General features: G+C 45.7%; 1 protein-coding gene across 1 annotated transcript in view; it reads left to right on the plus strand.

Moving 5' to 3' along the window:
• LOC147682140 (guanylate-binding protein 1-like) overlaps positions 1-26,007 on the plus strand; it is a 392,581-nt gene that overhangs the window by 141,111 nt on the left and 225,463 nt on the right. The window contains exons 3-5 of the mRNA XM_086943549.1: positions 1,883-2,144; positions 6,683-6,810; positions 7,130-7,239. Coding sequence (XP_086799675.1) covers positions 1,952-2,144; positions 6,683-6,810; positions 7,130-7,239 — 431 coding nt within the window. The 5' untranslated portion in view covers positions 1,883-1,951. The remainder of the gene's footprint in view (positions 1-1,882; positions 2,145-6,682; positions 6,811-7,129; positions 7,240-26,007) is intronic.

Here is a 26,007-nt window from a genome sequence, read left to right on the forward strand (position 1 = left end):
GCTCGAAAAAGGAAATGGCCGGATGGGGGCGGGAGAGCCTGGTGGGGGGGCGGGAATGCGTGCGAGGGGAGAAGTGTGATAGGCAGATGGGCCGGATGGGGGCGGGAGAGCCTGGTGGCAGATGGGCCGGATGGGGGCGGGAGAGCCTGGTGGGGGGGCGGGAATGCGTGCGAGGGGAGAAGTGTGATAGGCAGATGCGCGGAGGGAAGCCGGATGGGGGCGGGAGAGCCTGATGGGGGCAGGCGGATTAGGGAGATGCTCGTGCGTGTGTGGTCACGTGACCCGCTTTTGTGGTCACGTGACCTCACATGCACTGTAAAGAAACCGCAGTGGAAACCGCAGTGGTTTGACTATTCGATCGAGCCCATGAATTTTCACCATTCCATTCGCAAGCGAATGGTAATAGGCGAAACCTAAAAAACTAGCCCCTACCTGCTGATCGCAGTCTAGCCTGGCTGATTCCTGGGCAGTTGGTCTTGTTTTTGTGACTGACAACATTTCAGAGATGTCGCCCACACCTTGCCGTAAATACCTGTATTTGAAGCTGACATTCATTGAGACCTGCATTCTGGTCACTTTAAACACTCCTAACATTGACCATAAATAACTTGGTGGCAGGGTGTTGCTTCTCAAGTGTGTCAATTCAGCCTTTGCTCACTTTTAGTATTGTATCATTCGTATAGCGCTTTGTACCCCTGTGTTGGCACTGAACTGTTTACCAACATGGAAATCAAGCTACACAGTGCAGGGTGTGTGGTTGGGACAGTGTCTATATCGGAGGGTAGTTTTTATGGCATGGGTGATGACTGTGATGGCTGTCATAGCTTGCAGCAGCTGTCCTAGCTGTGTATCGTGTTTACTCTGGTCTTCTACTTCACTGTACTCTGCTTGACTCTGCTTGCTCTACTCACACTAGATGGCCTTCCACGTCCTCCTTCATTTATGTTCCCAAAATGAATTTGTGCATTGAACTAGACCTGGCGGATCAGTCCTAGGAATTTCACACAGATAATCTGTTTGGCATCCTGTGTTTAGCACAGACTCCATCAATAATAAACTCTGCTTGTGAGAGTTTTTGGTTTGCATCAGCCACCCACCTTAAGACTTGTACCTCTCATTTGTTACAGAAAACCACTTGTGTTTTGTTGACAGTATTCCCCAGGGCTAGTGCATTCTCCATATTCCTCTCTTCAACCCTCAGCTCATTACTCTTACGCAGAGATTGATCTTTCATTACTGTTCATCACAGCTGTCTTTTGGAACTTAAAAGAGCTCAGTTGTACATAATGTCATCTTGGTTATATAAATAAGGTAACAAAAATGCTTATAACACATTTTTATTATAGCTTTTCAATATGCTGCACGTCAACTACAATTCTCTACAACATAGCTTAACCCCTTCCGTGCGGGGCACATTCCCCCGCTGTGCTGGGGGGCGAGGGGCGCGTGCAGCGCCCCGGTGCTCATGACGAGGTCAGCTCGTCATGAGCCACGGCGCTCGTGTGCTCGTGCTCGTGAGCTCATGACGAGCTGAGATCGTCACGGCCACGCCCGTTCCAATGAAACAATCAGCACAGCAGGGGAATCAGCCCAGCGTGCGAGCGTTCCACGGAACGGGCGCGGTCATGACGAGCTCAGCTCGTCATGAGCACACAAGCGCCGTGGCTCATGACGAGCTGACCTCGTCATGAGCACACAAGGGGTTAAAGACATTGGGAAGCCGATAGTCTGGCTAAACACTTATAAGGTCCCAAAGGCGAGACCTATTGGCTATGCCAATGCTTGTTTTATATTGTTTCAAGCTCTTAGCCCACTCTATACACACTGTCGCTTGTTCACTCACAGTATTGCTGATTATAACAACCCTTCCTTTTCTTGACAGATCCCAAAACAGTGTCCTGCATCATCATCATTATTTACCTGGTCCATTTTACCTTCTCTGTAAGAAATTATGGCTGCCCAGGTCAGTATGCCAGCTCCTGTGTGCCTCATCGAGAACACAGCAGAAGGAAAACTTGTAGTGAAACAAGAAGCCATTGCGATTTTAAACAAGATCACTCAGCAAGTGGTAGTGGTGGCCATCGTGGGACTCTACCGTACTGGAAAGTCCTACCTAATGAATAAGTTGGCGGGAAAGAACAAAGGTGAATGTTCGACTCAACTTGTGTCAAGTACATTTCAACTGTTTACCAAATGTCATAGGATTTACATGTGTTGCCAGCTGTTAGATGCACAGCTATTTGATAATCCGGGGTGATCGGGAAATATGAAACTAGGAATTGGAACATGGGGTATTTGCGTCTTCAACATAGAGTTATATACAGCTAGTTGCTCTCACTCATCCACATGTAATGTTTTCTGTGTAAGAACAGCTGCTCAGCTTTCTTTAGCATGTTATATGAAGGTCTGACTCTTTTTTGGATGCACATAATTATCATTCTGATAAAAATGTCTTGTTTTGCTCGAATATCTAATCAATAGTTGATTGTTTGAGTAATATTGTGATATACTTGTTTTGCTCCGAGACATTCTTTTGTGGAAGAATTTGGAGAGTTTACCTTTGTTTTACAAAATATTCAGGGTGGGACCTCGGTATTTTCTGGAATGGTTGACATAAATTTTCCTGACTACACATAAGACATCAGTTATTCCGCTCAAATTCCTCATCTGTCATGTTTTCGTATTCCTGCTTTTACTAGCTGCAAATAGAAGGTTAAACGTATCAACACCTTTAGGATGGTGGTAACTTCACTTGTTGACTCAGTCATGCCATGGCAGCACTTCTTCAGTCAATGCCCACCCTATTTATCAAACCACAACTATTGTGACCATTTTCCATTACCCCTGGCAGAACTTTCCCATTGAGGCCCTCATTATGAGAGGCCCAATCCCGGTAACTCTGAGGTTGGGAAAAATCCAGCCCATTACAAATTGTAACCTGATGGTCAACTAGGATGTGAGGAATTACCAGAGAACCAGTAATTCCGGGACCTAATTCCATCAGTAATTTCTAGTTTTTTTGATCAGGCTCTGCGGTGCCCCCATGGATTTCATAATTCTGATGGGGCCAGGAGCTGCTGTTTCCGCCAACCGCTGTTTGCATTTCAACTGGTTAACAGTGGCAGTTGTTATTATAACTCTTTGAAACTGCAGAATAAAACACTATATGAAATAAAGGCTATTTTAATTGGGAGCGAAAGATAAGCCTTGGAGGAAACTGTCCCAAATCTTCACTACTTCTTAAAACATGGAAGCTGTTATAATTCGGGGTACTCGTTCTAGAGATGGTGCGGATTTTATTTTAATCCTTCTTCCGAGCACTATCCAACTACTGCTCTATCCTGATGCAATAATTCTCGACCACTGTATTCTTTCTATGAAGAAATCAAAGAGATTCATGGTCTAATTGAACCCGAGTCTTTCTCCAACACCCACACCAAGGCACGTATACAACATCGTCCTTGACTGTCTCTGGAACACGAAACCTCTTCATTCGAATTGTAACTTTTGAACTGTCCCAGATTACTTATCACCCCAAAGGGGTTATTACTGTAACTAAGAGCGCTAATTCAGCTGCACACTACACATCTCTTCAACAAGCGTCATCACCAAAACAGGCTACCTTACCTCGCCCATCATGCTCTGTTCTGAAATTCCTACCTACACTGTGTGTCATTCTTGAACCTCAGTGGGATTGCAGCCTGTTCCTTTGCTAAAAAACATAACATGTTTCAGTTTTAAACGACAGATCCTAACTCCTTTACAGCCAGCAAAGGTTTAATTGTCTGCACAGACCTGTCACAGGGTGCCCCCATAGACTCCTTGATTAAAACTAGCAGGGAAGCTTGCTGCAAGATTGGTAATAATACACTTAAAAGTACAACTGCAAAGCAGAAAAAAAATGTAACCTGTTTCCATTATGTGTGATTTACTCTAAGAGTCAGTCCTGCCTTATTTCAATGTTCTCTGTAGCAGACGGAAACATCTGTTTAAATTTGCAAAGAGGTAAGGCCTTTTACTAACATGCGCATATGAAATATGAAGAGGAGTTTTATGTTAGGATTTTTCGTTGATTGGTTGGTAAGCTTGTAAAAGCATATGTTTAAAAGTTATGTCCTGGAAAAAAGGACTCCAACGTATTCCTTTTGATGTTTTCTTAAGCAAGAAAGCATTTTATGTATTACTAGCAGCCCGCCCCAGCGTTGCCTGGGGCAGAAGGGGGCTGGGGGCAGCATTTCAGGCTTGCGTGCACTCCCGCCCCGGCCCCGCACGCCACAACATTGTCTGTGTCCTGGACAGTGTCGTGGCGGGCGGGGTCCGGGGCGGGAGTGCGCGCAAGCCTGAAATGCTGCCCCCAGACCCTGAGCCTTACTGCAGTTGTTCCGGGCCAACCTCCCGCACCGGCTCCCTCCAGTCCCGTGTCCCTGAAATGCTGCCCACAGACCCTGAGCCTTACCGCAATTGTTCCGGGCTTATCTCCTGCAACGGCTCCCTCCCGTCCCGTGTCCCAGAGCCTTACCTGAGCCGCCGCTCCTCCCCAAGCTCCTCACTTCACCGCCGCTCTTCTTCGTCATCACGTACGTTGCGGCCAGCGCTACGTCGTGGCCGTCAGCGTCGCGGCCGGCGCTACTTTCAGGGCACTACTTTTTTTTTAAAGTTATATTTTTGAATTTACGTTTTTTTTAATTTTCTATAGCCTATGTCCATCTGCACACCCTGAGGATTACAACAGTGTATTGGGTGTGTGGATTGGCGCCGTGGTTCCTGAGTTTACCTTGCCAAAAAGTTTGTGTTCTCTCTTTATAATAGTAGTATAGATGTGGCCTGGTTTTCTTTCCAAGAGCAGAGCATCTCTCTATTTTGAGGTTTCACTGAAGAACTTTGTAGTTTCTTCAAGGGAGAATTCTGGGGACCTTTTGTGTAGGGTCGAGTATATTCTATTCATTCAGAGTGTAATATTGGAAGATGGTGCCCTCTGCCACAAGAAAAAAACTGATTAGTACTTTTGGAAATTGACCTTTGTTGATATCCTATTTCATTTTTAAAATGTGTTAATGCAAATCCTGATAAGCGTCCGATATTTGAATCTCTAATGTAAGGTATATTTTTATCACCACCATTTGTTTGTCAGTGATGAGTCTAAGGTAACATTTGTCATCTCTGTTTTGGGTAGAGATGAATAAGAATGGTCCTCACCAGTCTTACAGACTGGTAAGTAAGTTAAATGACTAATTATGAATTCATCAGAGAACTGCAATTGCTGTGTACCCAGGGATTCACTGCTAAAACTAAAGGGTCAAAATTAATTTCTGTCTGGCAAGATACTATTCGTGTCTTGAGTATTTGGTCTTTTCAAAAGTTTGGTGGGAGAAGTGCGCTTGTGGGAAGAAGCTGAACTCTCAGCATTACATAGTGGGTCGAGAGAAGAACTAAAATATACCTACAGTTATTACTGAGAGGATGGAAGTGCACTACACCAAGATTAGTGTCAGAATGATAGATGGATGTTCTGGATGAAGGAAGGAGTGCCACCCATACTGATCAAACAAAGAGAAAGACTAATAAAGGACAAATACCATAGGGAACCTCTGAAACTGGGAAGCTTTAAAAGACTTTTAAATGTGCTTGAGAAGAAGATACATCATGGGAACATCTTTGTTTAAAACGTGGTGAAAATCAACATTTGGGCCTTAGATATAGACAGTCTGGATTATGGGGCAAGTGCTCATTGGAGGATCTTCAGTTGGCTTTGAATCCTCCGGGATTTTACCTTCACCATAGGAACAGTTTGACAGGGGTTATTCTGTTAGAAGATTCTACAGTGGTGGGCAGTCCTCCGAGAAGAATTGACCACTCTAAAAATCATGAGACTTTCTGTTTCCACCAACCTCCGGATCAGCTCCTCTGTTCTGGAATGTACCTAGGTGCTGGTGGGAAATGAAGGGCTCAATGAAAGGGAGAAGCCATTGAGCCAATACACAAATCTAGTCTTGTCTTGTGAAGCAGTGTTCAGATACATGCTTCCATGTCATAGACCATGAGAGAAAAGGAAAATCAAAGAAGATATTAGAATCAACTTAATGTGAATCTTCAGGACAATGTATTCATATCTAATTGATGAAGACACAAAAGATTCTGTGAGAGTAAAGGTCTAGTGTGTAGTTTGTGAAGGCTGTGAATGTTACTCCCTTAGCAATTGGTAATATATCCTTATGGGCAATTGAAGATACGCACACTCACCCGTAAGGAGAAAATACATTTGTTTTGACAAATGCTTTCTTTTGAACAATTTTTTACCTTTTCTGGCTAATGATGAAAGATCCTCTTTCTTCGCTGATAAAATGACGCATTTCATCTTAATTGACAGCTGTGTCACCAGGGCCCAATTTAGAGTTTAGCAAATATGATGGATATCTGTCTGTAGGCACTTGTAATAAGGCGGATGGCTATCTGTCATTTTTGGGACAGGGAAACCTTCCACCAGACTCTTAATCAGGTCCTAAGATGGTGTGCATTTTGCTGGATAGCACGGCTGTTTATTAATCTTCAGGAAACTCATCTATTGCATGAATTAGACACATATGCCTCCAACTGGTTTTGGGCATCTATATTTGCAAGATATACATTTGAAATTGAAAAAGTAGCATTGCCACTTTAATCTTAAATTTGTTTTGTTTCCTAGGCTTTTCCTTGGGATCTACCATTCAGTCTCACACTAAGGGGATTTGGATGTGGTGCGTGCCACACCCTCTGATATCTAAACATACCCTAGTGCTGCTGGACACTGAGGGCCTTGGCGATGTGGAGAAGGTGAGTCGTCAGAGATGGCCTTGTCTTCAGATAACTTACCACAGTTTTTAAATTGGAAATACTTTATGGTTATCTGTTTAATGTCAATGGAGAGCTTGGCTTGTTCCACAGCAATAATAGTAAACCGTAGTATTGCAAATAAAAATAGTTGGAAATACAGTGTCTCTAACTAATTCCTGTAATACGTATTCTGTAATGTCCACACTACTATGATACACAATTATATCCTATAATAAGTCTCTCATGGAGGTCTGGCAAATGAAAAATCTAAGTGTTATTTTATTGTGAATACCAAACCTGTACTTTGTATCTTTTCCAGGGAAATTCCAATAACGATAACGCAATATTTTCTCTGGCAATACTACTGAGCAGTGCCTTTGTCTATAACAGCATGGGCACCATTGACCAATGTGCACTCGATCGACTGCAGTATCCTTTGGAAAACTCATCAATGTCATGCATGTATATCCTTCTCTGAATCCATCCTTAGAAATCTGCATTTATTGGCTCTTCTGGTGAGACTGTCATCAATGGTAGAGCAACTGCGGTCCAAAGTTATAGGGCACATTATTGATATAAGGGCATAGAATGCACTGTTCAGTGTTTGTGCTTGGTTCTTTTTCAAGAAGCCTGTGTTCTCACATCAGCTGTGTTGGTGTCACACACTGCTGTTAATGTATCTGGAGAAGTCACATATGCTGTGCTTTTACCTTCAAATTAATAAGAATGATATAGAAAATGTACATTAAGTTTCATATGTAACACAATGTAGCACTGCAAATAAAGTATAGAACTGCTAAGCTGCTTAAAGGCAGTAGACTATCTGTTGTCATCCACCGCATTACTTCACTAAGGAGTTGGACGTCAATGAATGGTCCACCACGTTAGGAAAGGAAATCCTTCTGGAGCAAGCACCTGAGACATTTTCTTTTTTTAAACAAAGTTGTAATATGAGAGAAATGGTTCCCTCTGTTTTTTTTAAAATGTTGTATATGAGGCACAGTGCACTGTCACATCAATCAATGGGAAAGAAGACCGCACATTAGTGAGACACCATTTTTATAAGGAGAAGTATGGAAACACTAAGTGTTAGGAATTTTATTGATACTTACTAGAAGTGAGGAAAATGCAGGTTGCGCGCTTTAGTTTCAGGTTTGCTGGGCATTGTGTTTAAGAAACCTTGTGGGATCCAGACAAGTTACACTGCCCTGGACTCCCCTTTGTATCTCGTTTTAAGAAATGTCTGTTTTTGGTAAATTTCCCTACGTGGCGGTCGAGCCCTGGCTCAAATTCCACAGCTGCCCACATCGCGAAAAGGGTAATTTTTCATAACAAAAATGGTATGATTCATGTTACATTTTGGCGTCTTTCCTGTCCTAGAGCAATGTTTACTATATGTCTTATTTTAAATTGTGCCACTCGTGCTGAGATAATACATACTTATGTAGAGGGTAATGTAGTAGGTTGAGTGTGATGGAACTACACAGTCACGCTGTATGTGGTAAAACGAACAAGATGGTTGGGAAAATGCAAGCAAGATTATAATGGAGTACGTGCACATGTGTGATTGCTAATTCACGAGTCTGCCTAATAATGCAGGCATGTGTGTAAAATGAGCAGGAATGCTGAGGAAATACAGTCATGTTTATTCTGAACAACATGAACTGTTGTTGCTAACATGCCTGTGCTTACTAATGTGTGTAGTGGGCACTGAGACATTTAAGCATGTGTCTTCTTGCTAATATAGACGTGTATGCTGGGACTACAGATGTGTGTGCATTAAGTGTACTTACAAGTCGTCTTTTGTGCCCTTTTATAGCAGGCAAAACTGGGGTGTGAGGATAACTGGTCATTGTCTGTGCTGCCACAAATGGAACAAGCACTGGAGGGGGTGAGTGTATGTGTGTGTGCGCGATCTAAAGATGTAAAATCAAAATTCTCCCAAAGCTGTCTGAGGTGTATGGAGGGACCAGCAAAATGAAACCAGCTGCTGTCTCTGACAAATTAAAACTAAAGACATGACAGTGACAATGAAGCCAGCCAATGGTAAGTTACTGGGTGAGCTCTAAGCAGTTTTTTGGTCTCGCTAGCGAACGCAGCGCATGCACTGCTTCGCCATGGCTAGACTATTGTTGTGGGTTTGGTGCGCGAAGGGAGACAAACCATGTGCGCGCACGGACAAGCGATGTGCTTGTGCATGGTGTCTCCTCTCTGCCGGTCGCGCACGCTTGCCCACGGCATCTCTTCATACAAGAGTGTTTATTTAAGCAGCAGATACGCTTGATGATGTGCACGCATGTGAAATCCGAGCGGCAGTGCCTGGAGTCAATGCGGCCTAGTAGCACGCATACATACTAGACTCCCAGAAGCAGGTCAGTTGTTTTGCCAGCAGTGTGTCCGGGTTGCTGGGGGCCTGTGTGGCTGGTTCGGCGGCAGAGGGAAAGGGAGATTACACGCAGACAACCAACGAGCCGGTTGGGGGGGGGGGCGAGCGAGGCAGAGAGAATCTCTGGGCCTTGAAAAGCAACAGCGAGGCCTTCGTGCTAGAGTGAGGAGTCACTGGTAGAAAGAGGCCTCGCTGCTTGAGGGAAGCCTTGTTCGGGGATCTCTTCCACGCTGGTGCCTCACCGTGGACAGGACGTTAATATTATAGGGCACAAGGAGTGTGAATAAGAGCAGCTCACGTTATTTTTGTCCCTCCTTTTATTTTGCAAAACTAAGAATTAAAAATTATTGTCACCCACAGGAACGTAAATCCCCAAGAGTGCAGTGTTGTTACAGGCATACTCATATGATTTTATAACCACCCAGTAGGTATACATGTGTGTTTTTTCTCTCGCTCCCGATGGCGTTAATAACGCCCAATACACGGCATTAGCATAGGTTATTTTGTTAGCATGGATCAATCCCGATAAAAATATTATTTTGTAACACCTCTTCCAAAAATGAAAGGGCACACACTTTCATAGTCTGTTTTTTGTTGTGCATTTTTCACAGCATATGTAAATAACACAAGGGTTGTCTGTTGGGCATTAGTAAACACCCCAAAACATACACCTCCCCGTTGTCACGAGTGCAACCTGGTAAGGCCTTTTACTAACATGCGCATATGAAATATGAAGAGTAGTTTTATGTTAGGATTTTTCGTTGATTGGTTGGTAAGCTTGTAAAAGCATATGTTTAAAAGTTATGTCCTGGAAAAAAGGACTCCAACGTATGCCTTTTGATGTTTTCTTAAGCAAGAAAGCATTTTATGTATTATGTGGCCTGGTTTTCTTTCCAAGAGCGGAGCATCTCTCTATTTTGAGGTTTCACTGAAGAACTTTGTATTTTCTTCAAGGGAGAATTCTGGGGAACTTTTGTGTAGGGTCAAGTATATTCTATTCATTCAGAGTGTAATATTGGTAGATGGTCCCCTCTGCCACAAGAAAAAAACTGATTAGTACTTTTGGAAATTGACCTTTGATGATATCCTATTTCATTTTTAAAATGTGTTGATGCAAATCCTGATAAGCGTCCGATATTTGAATCTCTAATGTAAGGTATATTTTTATCACCACCATTTGTTTGTCAGTGATGAGTATATGGTAACATTTGTCATCTCTGTTTTGGGTAGCGATGAATAAGAATGGTCCTCACCAGTCTTACAGACTGGTAAGTAAGTTAAATGACTAATTATGAATTCATCAGAGAACTGCAATTGCTGTGTACCCAGGGATTCACTGCAAAAACTAAAGGGTCAAAATGAATTTCTGTCTGGCAAGATACTATTCGTGTCTTGAGTATTTGGTCTTTTCAAAAGTTTGGTGGGAGAAGTGCGCTTGTGGAAAGAAGCTGAACTCTCAGCATTACATAGTGGGTCGAGAGAAGAACTAAAATATACCTACAGTTCTTACTGAGAGGATGGAAGTGCACTACACCAAGATTAGTGCCAGAATGATAGATGGATGTTCTGGATGAAGGAAGGAGTTCCACCCATACTGATCAAACAAAGAGAAAGACTAATAAAGGACAAATACCATAGGGAACCTCTGAAACTGGGAAGCTTTAAAAGACTTTTAAATGTGCTTGAGAAGAAGATACATCATGGGAACATCTTTGTTTAAAACGTAGTGAAAATCAACATTTGGGCCTTAGAGATAGACAGCCTGTATTAGTGTGCCTACTGTCCTGGCTGAGATGAATATGCCTACCATCGACCTCTCCCCATTGGACACCTTGGACTCCTTTCCACCTCTGACCTTGCAAGATCTTGAAATCTTGACTAATAAGATCAAATCTGGTTCCCCCCTGCATACTTGCCCACTGAAAATCATCAAGCAATGTAGGGAGACCCTCTTACCACCGCTGCTAGAAATAATGAATCTAGCTATAAGAAACGGTGTCTTCCCTTCGGAGTGGAAGAAGGCAGTAGTGAAGCCTCTGTTAAAGAAGGCCTCCCTTGACCCGGAGGTCCTAAAAAACTTCCGTCCAATCTCGTTGCTTCCCGCCCCGGCAAAGATGCTTGAGGCACATCTGAACAAGCATCTTGCGGCCTTTGTGGAGTGCTCGGGCTGCTTGGATTCCTCCCAGCACGGATTCAGGAGGGAACATAGCACCGAGTCGGCCCTCACCATCGTGCTTGACAACATCCGCACGACAGTGGATGGGGGCCAGACCACCCTCCTGGTCCTATTAGATCTAACTGCAGCCTTCGATACCCTCTCCCCCTCAGTACTTACATCTCATCTGAGGGACGTGGGGGTAAGGGGTGCAGCGCTAGATCTATTGACCTCTTTCCTTGCTGGGAGGGAAGAAAGAGTTAAATTGGGTGAGTTTCTATCTCCATCCCGACCTGTGCTATGTGGGGTCCCCCAAGGGTCGGCTCTCAGTCCGACCCTATTTAACATCTACGTGACCCCACTGGCCAGACTAGTAAGAACTTTCGGGATGGAGGTAGTTTCCTATGCTGATGACACCCAAATACTCGTCTCTCTCTCCCATTCAAATGTGCAGACCGCCTCCAAGTTTAGATCTTGCATGGAGGCGGTTGGTCACTGGATGATTCAGAACTCTCTTAAACTGAATGGGGAGAAGACTGAGGTGATGGTGTTTGGAGGGACCGAAAACATCTGGTCAGCCAGCTGGTGGCCTGATTCGCTTGGAGTGTGCCCTTCCCCCACAACATCTGCTAAAAATCTTGGGGTGATGATAGACCCTGCCCTGGATATGGGCAAACAGGTGAGTAGAACCATCTCCACCTGTTGGGGCTTAATCCATACCCTGCGAAGGATCAGAAAGTACCTTTCGCTACAGTCCAGAAAACAGATAGCTGTTGCACTCATTGGCTCACGCCTAGACTACTGTAATGCGCTGTACGCGGGGCTAAATAGGAGCCTCCTGCAGCGCTTACAGGTGGTTCAGAATGCCACAGCAAGATTTGTTCTGGATATTCCCAGACGTACCTCTGCCACATTGGCCCGGAAAACATTGCATTGGCTTCCGGTAGAATACTGAGTAAGGTTCAAGGTCCTGTGCATGACATACAGAGCCATTACAAAAAACAGTGACTCGGGAGTGGGCTCCATCATCTCCCACTACACTCCTGGAAGGAACTTGCGTTCCTCCGGGAAATTGCTTCTATCAGCTCCTCGCATACGAAGAGCTAAATGGGGTGGCAGGGCCTTCTCTACCCTAGCTCCCAAATGGTGGAATGATCTCCCTCTAGATCTCAGGTCCTTACCCTCGCTACAGACATTTCGTAGTGCCCTTAAAACCTGCCTCTTCCGACAAGCCTATGTGTAATGGATGAATGGTTCTACTTTCTGATTTTATTGTTAGGCGCCTTGATACCTGCGGGTTATTGTTCTGCGCGTTATAAATTTTTATCAATCAATCAGTCTGGATTATGGGGCAAGTGCTCATTGGAGGATCTTCAGTTGGCTTTGAATCCTCAGGGATTTTACCTTCACCATAGGAACAGTTTGACAGGGGTTATTCTGTTAGAAGATTCTACAGTGGTGGACAGTCCTCCGAGAAGAATTGACCACTCTAAAAATCATGGGACTTTCTGCTGCCACCATGCTCTGGATCAGCTCCTCTGTTCTGGAATGTACCTAGGTGCTGGTGGGAAATGAAGCGCTCAATGAAAGGGAGAAGCCATTGAACCAATAAATGAATGTAGTCTTGTCTTGTGAAGCAGTGTGCAGATACATGCTTCCATGTCATAGACCATGAGAGAAAAGGAAAATCAAAGAAGTACGTACATATATAAAATGCCCAATTCGCTTAAGGAGTCACAGACACTCACCTATGCATTGTGTAGATTTTCACTTTTCGTGAGAAGTCCCAATCATACCCTAGGGAAATCTACAATTTTCACAGAGCTCCATGCATAACTCTTTTCCCCAAACCCTCCTAATAAGGATTTATTGATCCCTGTAAGCTTAACACATCCTCCAATTTCTTCCCATGCCAGAGCAGTGATTCCCTAGTCACCCTGCTCTTCCATCCCACAAATCCCTTTGCCAATTTCCATGTTTCAAGCACTGCAGTTGTCATTGGCAGCAGACAATTTTGTACCACTGTTGTATAATTAATGTTCATAAATTAGGCTTCACATTGTGAGTTTTATTTGATCAGATCAAGGTTTCGGCTACTGGGGATGATGACCTTTCATTTATAATCACCAATTGGCTCATCCAATAATACCCTCTCAAGTAAGACAAGGAGATGCCACTGGGACATCGGTTAAGGAGTGGTGATCGTTTGAGAAAGGAGTTGTAAGTATCCAGATGATGTTTCTGCAGGAGTGTCCGGAACTGATGACAAGCCCAAGCCCTTCCCCCCTACACCTCCTGTGTCTATCAAACCCTAGAACACAAGTCTTATGTGGAGGGAAAGGAGGGAACAAACCAAGGGAAGGAGGGGAGAGGCTCCTTGGACAGGAAGGACGTCTTCTGGCTGGCAGAATGCAGTGACTAAAAAAGAAATGTTATATTAAGACAGCACTCAAGCATACAAAGGAATCAAAAATACACACTGGTCTATTAGGTCATACCCAAGAGAATACTGGTGTTCTCTCTACACGTAGATGAAACCTTCTTCTCTCGTGGTTGTCTCTACATCTGAGTGCGCATCTAGTCTCGCCTGTGAGTGCAAAGGGCTATCAGTAACAACCTCGTAGACGGTGGTTATAACAAGTATTTTCCTGTAGCTTACCCTAATAACTATCAGATGTAGGTAAAGTCTGAATATTTTCCTAGTAGCCTGCACAACTGTAACATCAAGCAGCGGACCAGAGCTGTAAATGTATGAATAACTGTTATTCCTATATACATGTATAGTCTCTTGTAATTCAAGAAATGTAGCACTGAGCGCCTGTACCTGTTCTTCTGGTATTATGCAGCTGCAACGAATGCCAGAACACCAAACTATCCAATGAGTCCAAAGATAAACAAAATCGAAGAGGCAACCAAACAAGGGAAGGGTATTAATAAAAGGCAAAGACCACTATTCCCATAATGCCTCTAGCGGGCCAACGGAACCGTCCCAGCCCAAGTCCGGCTGACCGGCGGAACAGCAAGTCCGGCCGGCAAGCGGAACCGAGCGAGGACATGCCGGCCAGCCCACAGGAACACTCAAAGGGATAGCATGTCTCATGGGGAAGGTGCAGGAGGAAAACAAACGTGAAGAATGAATCCAGAACAAAGATACGCCGTCCCGCACGAGCAAGGCTCCACGAGGTGGGAGGGAGCTCGAGAACGGCCAGAAAAATCACAGGGCAATTCAGGACCCCGACAGGATTAAGGTTCAAGAATACAGGACACGGGCAAACCCGAAGCAATAGGAAAAGAGTGACTCGGCGAAGCGGAAGTGACGCGGACACTAGAACGCGAAGCCCCTTGTCAAGGGGAAGTCAGGCTTTTATGGCTGCCTGACCTCCTCGTGCATGCGCGGTACGGGGCATCCATCTTGGATGAGACATCGGAGCTGGCAATCATGACAGGAATTTGAGATGAGTGCTGAACCCTTTTCGTTCACTTCAGATGAAGTCTCTAGTAAGTATAGCAGTACTGCACCTTCCTGCTGCCTTCAGGAAGACGTCTAGTACTCTACAGTGTATGCTGACTTAAAATGGACCTCTATTGGTAAATTTAGGTACTGCACCATTACTGCTGATTTTAGATGGACGTCTATTAAGGGCCTGAGGCATCTTACCTCTTTCTGCTATCTTCAAAGGAGCCTTTAGGAAGGTTCTGAAGTACTGCTCGAGAGGGACATTGTAATGACAGCCCAGGGAAGACGAGGACGCCACAGTTTATGTACCAAACTCGTTTATTCAAGATAAGTCAACACTGCGACCTCAGCCACAGCCTGACCGCTTCGGGAGCCTCTTGTCACCTTGTCCCCGGCGCTCGCCTTGGAACGCTGGTCGCGGTGACATTCTAAGTGATGTCACCGCGAGCAGCTCCATCATACGCGAGGGCGCCGGGGGGTTTTGTTAAGGAAGATACCACACATCCCCCTCCCCTGCGGAAGGAAAACATTAAATACAACATGGCTTTCAGAACACACCAGGTGGCAGAAGAGCACCCAACGGGGGTGTACGACAACGAAAGGTCTAGGCCTGGTGGAAGCAAATGACTAATAGTAGGCAAGGTGGTATAGGTTACATCATAACATACTGATCAAAATGCCTAGGTGGTCTGGTCACTCTCGTGTTGTGCCTATTGCCTGGGTGAGGGACCACTGACTGCCTCTTGGTGGTGGAACTAAGGTTCTGCCTAGAGTCTCCCTCCCAACCCCTTGAACTCTCAGGGTCTTTCTCTGGCGGATGGTATCTTACAACTCTCCCTAGGTTCCATATTTTCCCTTCCTGTGTCTTGACAGCATTCTTGAATAGTTTGGTGATTTTGGTGGGACTGGTGTATCCTGACCAACTTGCCTTTCCTGTGGGAGCTCTGATTTTGATGCTGTCTCCTACATTGTATTCAACCTTCCGTGTGGCCTTGTGCCGGTCATATCCTTCTTTCCTCTTTTTCATTGCTTCTTCTTGTTTCTTCATGCTTTTCGCCTCTTTATTTCGGTCCGACCACCCCTTGTGCCACTCCATCCATCCAGGGGTTAGCTTGGTGTTGGGTATCCTGGCGCGGAGCAGTTCGAACGGGGTGACGCCCGTCGTCTGATGCGGCGTGAGCCTGTAAGCTTCTAACCGTCTCCACGCCTCTTCTTTCCAGCTTATGCCATTGGCTTTGGCCAACTGTATGCTCTCCTTGAGGGTTTTGTTAAAACGCTCGACCATGCCATTGGTTTCGGGGTGGTATAAAGCGCAACGCTTGTGTCTGATGCCTCTTCCTTCCAGGAAGTCTTCCATCTCTTTCGAGCATAGTTGTACTCCGTTGTCCGTGAGGATGTTGCTGGGCAGGCCTTCCCGGATGAACACCTCCTCTAGAAAACCGATGACTGTCTTGGTCGTGACTTCACTGACAAACTTTATCTCTGGCCACCTAGAATATAAGTCTATGAGCACCAAAATGTAGGGCGTCCGCAGTTCCCCAGACATAGGGCCCACAATGTCTAATGCCAACTCATCCCACGGTCCTGACGGGGGCGGCCTACATACCATGGGGGGCGTCTGTTGTCTCAGGACCTTGTCGCTGTTGCTGCACGGAATGCACTCTCTGATTCTCCTTTCGGTGACTGGGTCCATGTTTGGCCACCAATAGCTCTCCCTGAGTCTTTGTTTGGTTTTGGTGATGCCCAGATGCCCTTCGTGGGCTATCTCGACCAGGTTGTCTCTCACTGTTGCAGGTGGTACAAGTCTGGTACCCCTGAATAGACATCCGTCTACTATGGACAACTCATCCTTAATGGCCAGGTATGGCCGCAGGTTTTCATCTTGTTTGTCACCGTGCTTCCATCCGCCTTTTACTCTCATGTAGATCTCCTCCAGAACTTTGTCTTCCTCCAACGCCTTTCTCCATGTCTCTTCTCCCAATGCCCTCTGGATGGTGCAGACATCCTCCATCTGAATGTCCTCTTCTTCTTCATCCGCCTTGTCTTGCTTCACTCTCGCTTCTTCATCACTGACGAGTCTGGACAGACAGTCAGCTGCGAGGTTTTGCGTTCCGGGGACGTACTCGACATCGAATGTGTATTCTTGAAGGCTGACCACCCACCGCCTTATCCTGCTGGAGATGGCATCCAAACCCTTCTTACTGAATACTTCCACTAACGGCTTGTGGTCGGTACGGAGAGTGAACTGTGTTCCCCAGAGGAAGTCTCTGAACTTCCCTACAGCCCAAGATACAGCCAAGGCCTCTTTTTCGATCACCGAGTAGTTGTTCTCTGACTTCTGGAGTGACCTTGAGGCAAAAGCTATGGTTTCTTCTCCTTCTTCTCCAACTTGGGTGAGGACAGCTCCCAATCCTTTAGCGCTTGCGTCGGTGGTGACTACTGTTGCCCGGTTGGGTATATACGACTTCAAGCTGGAGGGCCTCAGCAAGTGCCCTCTTTACATCCTCAAACTCCCTCTGGCACTCCTGACTCCACTTGAATTCGTTCTCCTTCTTCAGCAGTAGCCTGATGGCGTAAGTCCTTCCCGCCAGGTTTCTTATGAACTTCCCGTAGAACTCCAACATCCTCATGAATGATTTGATCACGTCCTTGTTCTTGGGGGGTGTCAGGTTCACGATGGTGTTTTGCAGTTCGGCTTTGGGGCGTATACCTTCCGTCGTCACCTTGTGTCCCAGGAAATCCAAATCTGCACATCCAAACACGCATTTATCCTTTTTCACAGTAAGTCCTTGTGACTGGAACCTTCCTAGCACGCATCTCAGTCTCTCATCATGCTCCTTTTGGTTCTTAGCAAATATAAGCACGTCGTCCTGGTAGCACATGACTCCTGGGATGCCTTTTAAGATGTTGCCCATGATTCTCTGGAAAACGGTGGCTGCCGAGACCAGCCCGAAAGGCATCCTTTTGAATTTGAACGCGCCCATCGGTGTCACAAATGCCGTGAGTTCCTGTGACTCTTCGTGTAGTTTGATCTGGAAGTAGGCTGAGGTGAGATCGAGAGTGGAGAACACCCTAGCTCCCTCCAGCATGCTCATCATTTGGGTGATGTTCGGTAGAGGGTAGCGGTCGACCACGACCTCCTTGTTCAACGCCCTTAGGTCGATGCAGAGCCGGACTGACCCATCCTTCTTCTTTGCGGCCACGATGGGTGCCAACCACTCCGTCGCTTCCACCGGTTCGATGACTCCTGCCTTGCATAATCTCTCTAATTCAGTTTTCACCTCTTCTTGGATGGCAATGGGGAGTTTCCTGACTTTAGCCACAACTGGCTTAGAGTTCTCTCTCAATTTTATCTTGTGGCAGTAGTTTTTTAGACATCCTAGTTCTTCTCTGAACACTCCTTTGAACTCTGACACGAAATCCGTCTCATGTTCATGTATTTCCTGAATCAGGATCTGGGGATTACTGTTGGGATTAAGATACACCCCTAACCCTTTCTGAGCTCGCCACCCCAAGATGTTGTCACCTACTGTGGACACATAGACTTTTGACACGGTAGTCCTGTTACTGTATTCAATCTTCCCTAAGAAGTAGCCTTTCATGGAGATGGGGCGACCAGCATACCCCCCAGGTCTCAAATCCATTCTTTTCAAAGTTATTTTCCCTTTGGACACCCGAGAGAACTCTTTCGCGTTGATAATGGTTATCCTGGAACAGGAATCGAACAATGCTTCTAGTTCAATTCCGCCTACCTTTATGGTGTCTTTTGGGCTGTTGACCTGCTCTTCCTCAACCTGCACCACTACTTCACTGCACCTAGTGTCACTTTTGACCTGCAACTCTTTGACTTGCACCACAAATTCGTCGCACACCACATTGGTCCTGTCTCTACTCTTGCTACTGACCCCTTGCCCACTCTTGCAGTATTGCTTGAAATGACCTTTCTTGCCGCACTTGTTACAGGTAAATCTGAGGGCGGGGCACTCTTTGTCGTTGGCTAGATGTCCCTGTTTGCCACACCTATAGCAGGTGCCCCTGAATGATCCCCCTTGTTTGCTCTCCTTTTGTTCTCTGCCCTCTACCTTCTTGCCTTTGATCTGAGACACTGCCTCACATTCGGTCACCACTTCATTAACGCTAGTCTTGTTGTCGCTCTTCTTTTCCCCAGTGTCTTGCTTTATCTCTCTTACACATTGTAGCATGTGCTCCACCTGTTTGGCTATGATCAGTACCTCCCTCAACAGTGGGTCATCCTTAAGCCATAACTCTTCACGCACACGCTCCATCCTGCAGGCTAGTACAAACTGATCTCTAATTCTTTCTTCACTTGCCCCCCCGAACTTGCAAGTAGCTGCTAACTTCCTCAACTCAGAAACGAAATCTTCAATAGATTCCCCCTCCTTCTGTGCTCTTTTACCAAAGTGGTACCTCTCCATAATGGTGCTTGTCTTAGGGAGATAATGCAAATCCAACTTCTTGAGACTGACTTCTAACTCATTTAGACCCCTTGCTTTCTGCGTCCCTAAGTCTGGGAGATGGTCCAAAACCTCCTCACCTTCCGCCCCTAGGTAATATGCTAGTAACGCTACCTTCCTTTCTAATCCCAGGTTAGGCCCACACACAGTTGCGGAATTCAAAAACACTTTTTTTCCATTTTTTCCATTGGATAGTGGGATCCCCTGGGTTGGTCAAAAAGAAGGGTGGAGGGGTCACACTTTGCATTGCTATTACTACAGAGCGATGTTAGCAGAGCTACAACCTGGATGAAATGATAGTGTTCAGGTGTACACAATGTAACAGCAGGGCAGGGTACTAATTTCTTACCAAGAATGGGCAACATATACAATTGTGGTTCTAGGCCAATACCCAATGAGGACGAGCTAAAAAAAAAACACACAAATATATATATATGTATGGCAGATCAGCAAACAATGTCGTGGAGTATGCAGTTTTACCACAAAACAAACCCAGTTCCCCACACAAGCAAATGATTTCGCCCACAGAAAGCAGGTATAGACTTTTCAAATAGTTCCTTTTCTTTTACTATAGCTTTTAGTCTCATAAACCAATTGAGAGAGTCTCCTCCCCGCTTGGCGGGAACTTCCTGTGGAGGAGCATCTGACTGAACAGTTCCTGTTCGACCTGGGCTGGCGCGGAAGCAAGTGAGTCAAATGCTTTCACTTTTATAGTCGAGCTGAGTCCTAGATTTACTTGACAAATCAGTTAATTCCTTACTGTCTCTGACTGGATAGACCTCGGCACTGGGTCGGGGAGGCGCCGGTTGCTCTCCTTAAACTTTCTCTGCAGACGCGCTTGCCCTGCGCTGCCGCTTGGATAGAGACGACGTGTACTGCTCTCGAGCGCTCGCCTTTGATGTAGCCGCTTAACATGAGGAACAACACCGCGCTGGTGTCGAGCGTCAGCTGTCGGTTCCTTTGTCCGACTAAACTCGCCTCATGCGCTTCCTTCCTACGCCATCAAGCACCACAGATGCACACGATCTATTCAACTCCTCACGCTGATTGCTACACGCCGTCCTTGTGCCCGACACGACACACGAAACACGCCTCAAATCCTGTGATTCTCCTTAACCCAGCGAGCTCACACTGACACGCCGACACTTCCTGACAATGCCAAATCCTTATCTGCACAGACGATTACTTCAATAGAGGCCTTCCTTCTGCCAACACGGAAAGCTCTATCATGCGCCGTCCGATCTGCGCCAATTATCCCCTCTCTGAGGTGACGGAAAAAGGGAGTCTTAATTACACACGTCTCGCTGCTTTACATTCTAACAGCTGTGCCTCAAATTCCATTCTCCGGTTTCACTCTTGACTAGTGGGGCCGCAGGACGGGGAGTAGTAAGAGCAACAGCTTCGCTTAACAATGCGCTCTATTTGTTTTCAGTAGAAGGGGGTTCGCGCCCACAGCTCAATTCGGTCAGGCGCCTTCACTATTCTTCCTCTACTCTGCGCATTCACACGCTGACAAGGCTACCTACTTGCTCTTCGTTACTTGGCTGTAGATGCTCTTTCTCACCATATCCTTTTTATATACTCCCCGAAGGGACGGCTCCTTACTTGCACAGTCAGTTTAAACGCGCATTGGATTCTCCAGACGGCTGCTCTTTTCTTTTCTTTCTTCGTGCGTGTTGAGGTCGCGTGCGAGTTTCCCTCGTCGCCAGTGTAGTGACGGCCCAGGGAAGACGAGGACGCCACAGTTTATGTACCAAACTCGTTTATTCAAGATAAGTCAACACTGCGACCTCAGCCACAGCCTGACCACTTCGGGAGCCTCTTGTCACCTTGTCCCCGGCGCTCGCCTTGGAACGCTGGTCGCGGTGACATTCTAAGTGATGTCACCGTGAGCAGCTCCATCACACGCGAGGGCGCCGGGGGGTTTTGTTAAGGAAGATACCACAGACATCTAGTAATAAACTGTGGTACTGCATCCTAGTGCAATAGGCAGCATAGGGTGGAAGGAGCAGATTCAACAAGCATTTGCAATGCAATAGGTCTCACATTTATGCGAGTTTAAGCTATTTGCATTGTAAATGACAATGCCTTTTATTTAAGTTTTTAACCCCTTCCCTGCAGGGTTAATTCCCCCACGGTGCGGGGGGCGGGGGAGTGAGCGCGGCACCGCGTTGCTCGTGATGAGACCAGGTAGTCATGACTCAAGGTGGAGCTGTGCTCATGACGACCTGGTCTCGTCACGACCCCGCCCACTGATTAATTCGCCTGCACAGGCAGGGAATTAACTGTGCATCGGCGGAGCAGCGCCGTTATGACAAGATCAGCTCGTCATGAGCACAGCTCCACCGTGACTCCTGACGAGCTGGTCCCGTCATGAGCACCGAAGGTGTTAAAAAGCAAAACAAAACAAAGGAGACATTGGCGTTTATAATGCCAATAGCTCAAACTCGCGTAATTGCAAGACCTATTGCATTGCAAATGCTTGTGACCTTTTTGTTTAAAGAATATATCTCGACCACAGCTCATGTGCTATCTCAGGCAAGACCTGACAAGAAACGAAATTGAGGAGGAAATCAACCAGTGGTAAGTAATGAGTGCGATCTAGCCTGCATAAGCTAGCAAAATAAGTGTCTTAAGATAAAGTTTCTTAACAATAGGGTGACCAGGCATCCCGGATTTCTAGGGACAGTCCAAATTTTCCACCAGCTGTCCGGTAGATTTCAGCAAGGTTGGCTTGTCTTTGGGACTCCAGTATGTGTACTTTTGGAGAATGTGGTAAAATGTCTAACTGTTCGTCACCTGCAGTCACACAAGTCCTATGACAAGCTTTAGTTGTGTCTTGATAGCAGAGGTACCTTGATATTGATATACTTGGACTGTTTGTTTTTGATGTTTGACTAGTCTATAAAAATGTTGAAAGAGCCCTCCAACTCTACGCCATTTGTATCACGTATATATTACTTTTAATGATAATGTGCCATAAACAATAATTAAATGTCATATCTCATCCAAGAGTACCATAAATTAGGTAACAGCAACATCTATCATTTACGGTGCCTAGAACGGGCATCGGGGTGGTATTTAAAGCTGCATAAAATCTCTTCTTGGGGTATGATCACAGGTTTGCTTGAGGCAGCCATGAACCGCATTCGTGCCTGTGAAAGATGTCTGCATAGCGAGCATCTCAAAGTGTGTAGGCTGTTGTGCTAATGTTGCTTTGTTTAAGTGACCGCGCTTGCTGGTTTTAGCCACATCATATGCGTCACTTTACTTTTGGTGGTCAAAACAGCCAGGGCACACATCCGGATAATACAAACTATTTTCCAGGGTGGATGCTGTCCCTCCTGCCAAGAACCTGGGCCCAAGCGAAATATGCTGTACTTATTCTGGTCAAATTTTCCATCACCGAGACAGATACAGCACTGCCTGCACGTTGAATGCTTTCCATTCCGTGCAGCAACGTGCCCGCTGAGAGGAGGCTCCCTTATTTCACATTCAGCTAAACATAGATAAAAGACTGATTTAAAAGACCCTCAGCCCTCCTTGTAATGGCTTTACAGGAACTTAAGAGAAATTCAGTAACTTTGAAAGCAAGCTTTTGGCTTTTTTAAACCCCATATAAAAGAGATATGGATGCACTAGAAGGGCAGTTTTTCGGTCTGTTTGAGGATTTTGATAAATAAAAATTTAAAAGCCACCCTTTTTAATGTCTTTTACAGTGCTACTCCTACCAATATAGGGTGTTCATTATACATTGACAATAAATCAATCAAGTGTGCAAAACAATGTACTGAATGTGGTACATAAGATGATGAGGGTGTAGTGTAGTTCCTATATTCCCAATAGGCTCTGCGGTTTGGGATAGCATATACTATAGAATTGACGTAGGACTTAAGTCGACTAGGTCTCTATCGAATATACTAAACTTAATTGTGTGTGTGCCAGCTAACTCAGAGGTCACTAGAAACTTTCTCGAATAAACAAGAAGGGATTCGTTTCTGACAACCGCATAAACATGACAACTTTGTTTCCCAAGAATAAGAAATATATCTCTAGAGTCGCTGAAACAATAGATAGTAATTTCACTCAGTCAATCGTACATGCTTCGTTTCACCAGAGGGCAGAGAAATAGAGAGACAGGCGTTTTCAATAAAAGGGTATTTATTGAACAGTCTTCTTTCTCATGCAAAAGAAATTAACTGCTACAATCGCAATACTTGTCATGAAGAAAAGTGTGTACAGTAAAAAGAGTATTACAAAATAATACTGTAATAGCATGGTATGGTGTCTAAGCCATAAGATACATACATAAATAAATAAAAGACATAAACATACTCCACTGGTGCTTCTAAAATACGCCTACCCCAATGTACCTAACCTAGGTCTAGTACAAGGGAAGAAGTAAGTGTGGTGTAGCAAAGATTTAGTATTTTCTGCCAGGAATCTATTCAAGATTTCTCTTAGGGTCTAATCTGCTCCGTCCCTTGGTTTAAGAATAAACAGGTCTGGTATCTCTCTCTCAGGACTCGATTTCCCAACAACCCACAAGGGTAGCTTGGAAACACTGGAGCTGGATTTCTCGGCAGGAGAAAAGACAGCGTCTCTCTCAGTGCGTCTGCTGGAGGGTAGGCTTCCTTCGGCACTTGCTGTAGCGAGCTGCGTCGGGCAAGTAGATTGTCGAACTGCTCCAAATCACTGTGTGTTTGCTATGGCAAGTGTGGGCATATTTTTTTTCTTTCATTAAACATTTTATTGGGATTTAAGGTACATGATCACATCAGTCGATGAACCCTCCTCCCCCAAACGAGCATACACAGTACAACAATCCAGCATCGCAATATACGTGTCAGAAGTCTCCAGAACCTTCACAGGAGCAGTATGGATGCTGGTCCCAAATGCCCACCTCCCTGTGCCTCCGCTTTAGAAGCAGATTCACTAGCAAGGGGGAAAAGGGGAAGTGGACAGAGAAGAGAAAACCTTGACAATCGCTGGTATCCTCTGGGTCGTCACAGGAAAGTGTAGGTTCACTGCAACCAGTCTGTTGGGATACCTAATGCACAGAGCAAGGGAACATAAGAACACTATTTTCTCTACTACTGGATTTTCTATTAAACAACTGAAGCTGATCCTACCAGAAATTCTATGGGCAATGCTTCTCTTCTATTGATAGTACTTGCTACAGGGAGCGTAGAGCTGGAACAGAAAAGGAATAGGGTAAAGACTTTATCTACTATACATTTGTGTACTCTATCTCTTGCGTATGCTAAGCCTTACTCTCTATACCTGAATGCTCTCCTGCAGATACCTTGACACTGGGGTTCCTTGGATTCGGCAGTTCGAGCTACAATATCTGGTCCAAACTCCAGAAGTCCATGAGAAGCGCGCAAAAAGGTTCAAGGGAGGGTAAGAGGAAGGAAAAGCCAGGGTAAGCGCAATAAGGAGTCAACAAGGGAATATTGTACATCACTTAGCGCAGGTGCGCATGTCTTACTGTCTCTGCTGGCAGTTTGGTATTTCACTCACGGCTTCAAGCGGAGTATTCTTTCAGTTATTCGCTGAAGCTCCGTAAGGTTGGACGACGAATTCAACGTCTGGCAGAAGTCTTAGGACGAAGCTGCTGGATACTCTGAGGAGAATGTTTTCACTGAGACTCCACAGCATTCACTTCAGGATTCTGAATTCAAGGTCGAAAAGGATGAAGTCTCTCTGACAAGCCCAAAGGAACGGACTCGGAATTACTCTGAATTTACTCTCTGCTTCCAAACTCTCTGTTATTCTTACCACAGAAAGTTAACTAGGAGAAACGGAAAACTATGACTGACTCGGAACGGAACGTTATTGAAGTGCGCAGTTTACAACGCGCGAACGTTCCAAGTACTCTAGACTGCACTAATTCTGCTGAGAACAAGACGGCCTTTGCAGCGGCCATCTTGGGAGGAGGTTCTGACTGGAGAATAAGGAAACCAAACCCCTACCTTATTGGATTTGACCAAGGGACGTCTCCTAGCATAGAATTTAGAAGTACATATTCTGGCTATCCTGTGGTTCCTGACAACACGGGTCCTTCTGTGATCTTATACACAGCCGTTTAGCCAACAACCCGTAAGAGGGCAGACAGCGATCACCATAGTCTCTGAGTCCAGACTATCCGAAAGGTCAAACTACTCCTGCAACCCCCCCGTCGCGCTCTCAGAACCACACACATCTCATCCGAGCCCTATATGCGGGGAAATACTCTGGAGCGAGCACACCCTCCCCAGTGAACCTCTAGTATGGATTTGCTCAAATCTCTGAATCTGCCCCTGTGTTTCTAAGCATGGAAACTCTGGCTGTTATACCTTCCCCAGCACGTCATAACTTTGAGATCCTCTTGTGTCATCGCTGTGCACCGCCTCCACCCCGCCTCCACCTGTATCCTGCGTTCCATAATTAGTGCCTCTGCATCTTAGATGCATCTGGTATAATCCCCAAAAGTTCTTCGGGCGGCTCGTGGGAGGCAGCAGTTCGCTATAATGTTCAGACTGCGTGCAGCAGTAGAGCATGTCGTGTGCCCAGCGCTTAGTTGTGGGTGTTGGTCCTCTCATCCAGCAGAGGGCCACTGCCCGTTTGGCTATGAGCATCCCCATATCCACCAGCCTGCGCACTGCGCTAGGTAACTTCCTAGAATGGCCTAACAGCGCCAGCGCAGGATCTGGGACCAGCTCAATCTCCACTATCCTGCTCA

The sequence above is a fragment of the Lissotriton vulgaris genome, chromosome 11, assembly GCF_964263255.1.
Source record: "Lissotriton vulgaris chromosome 11, aLisVul1.2, whole genome shotgun sequence".
In the NCBI taxonomy this organism is placed as follows: Eukaryota; Metazoa; Chordata; class Amphibia; order Caudata; family Salamandridae; genus Lissotriton; species Lissotriton vulgaris.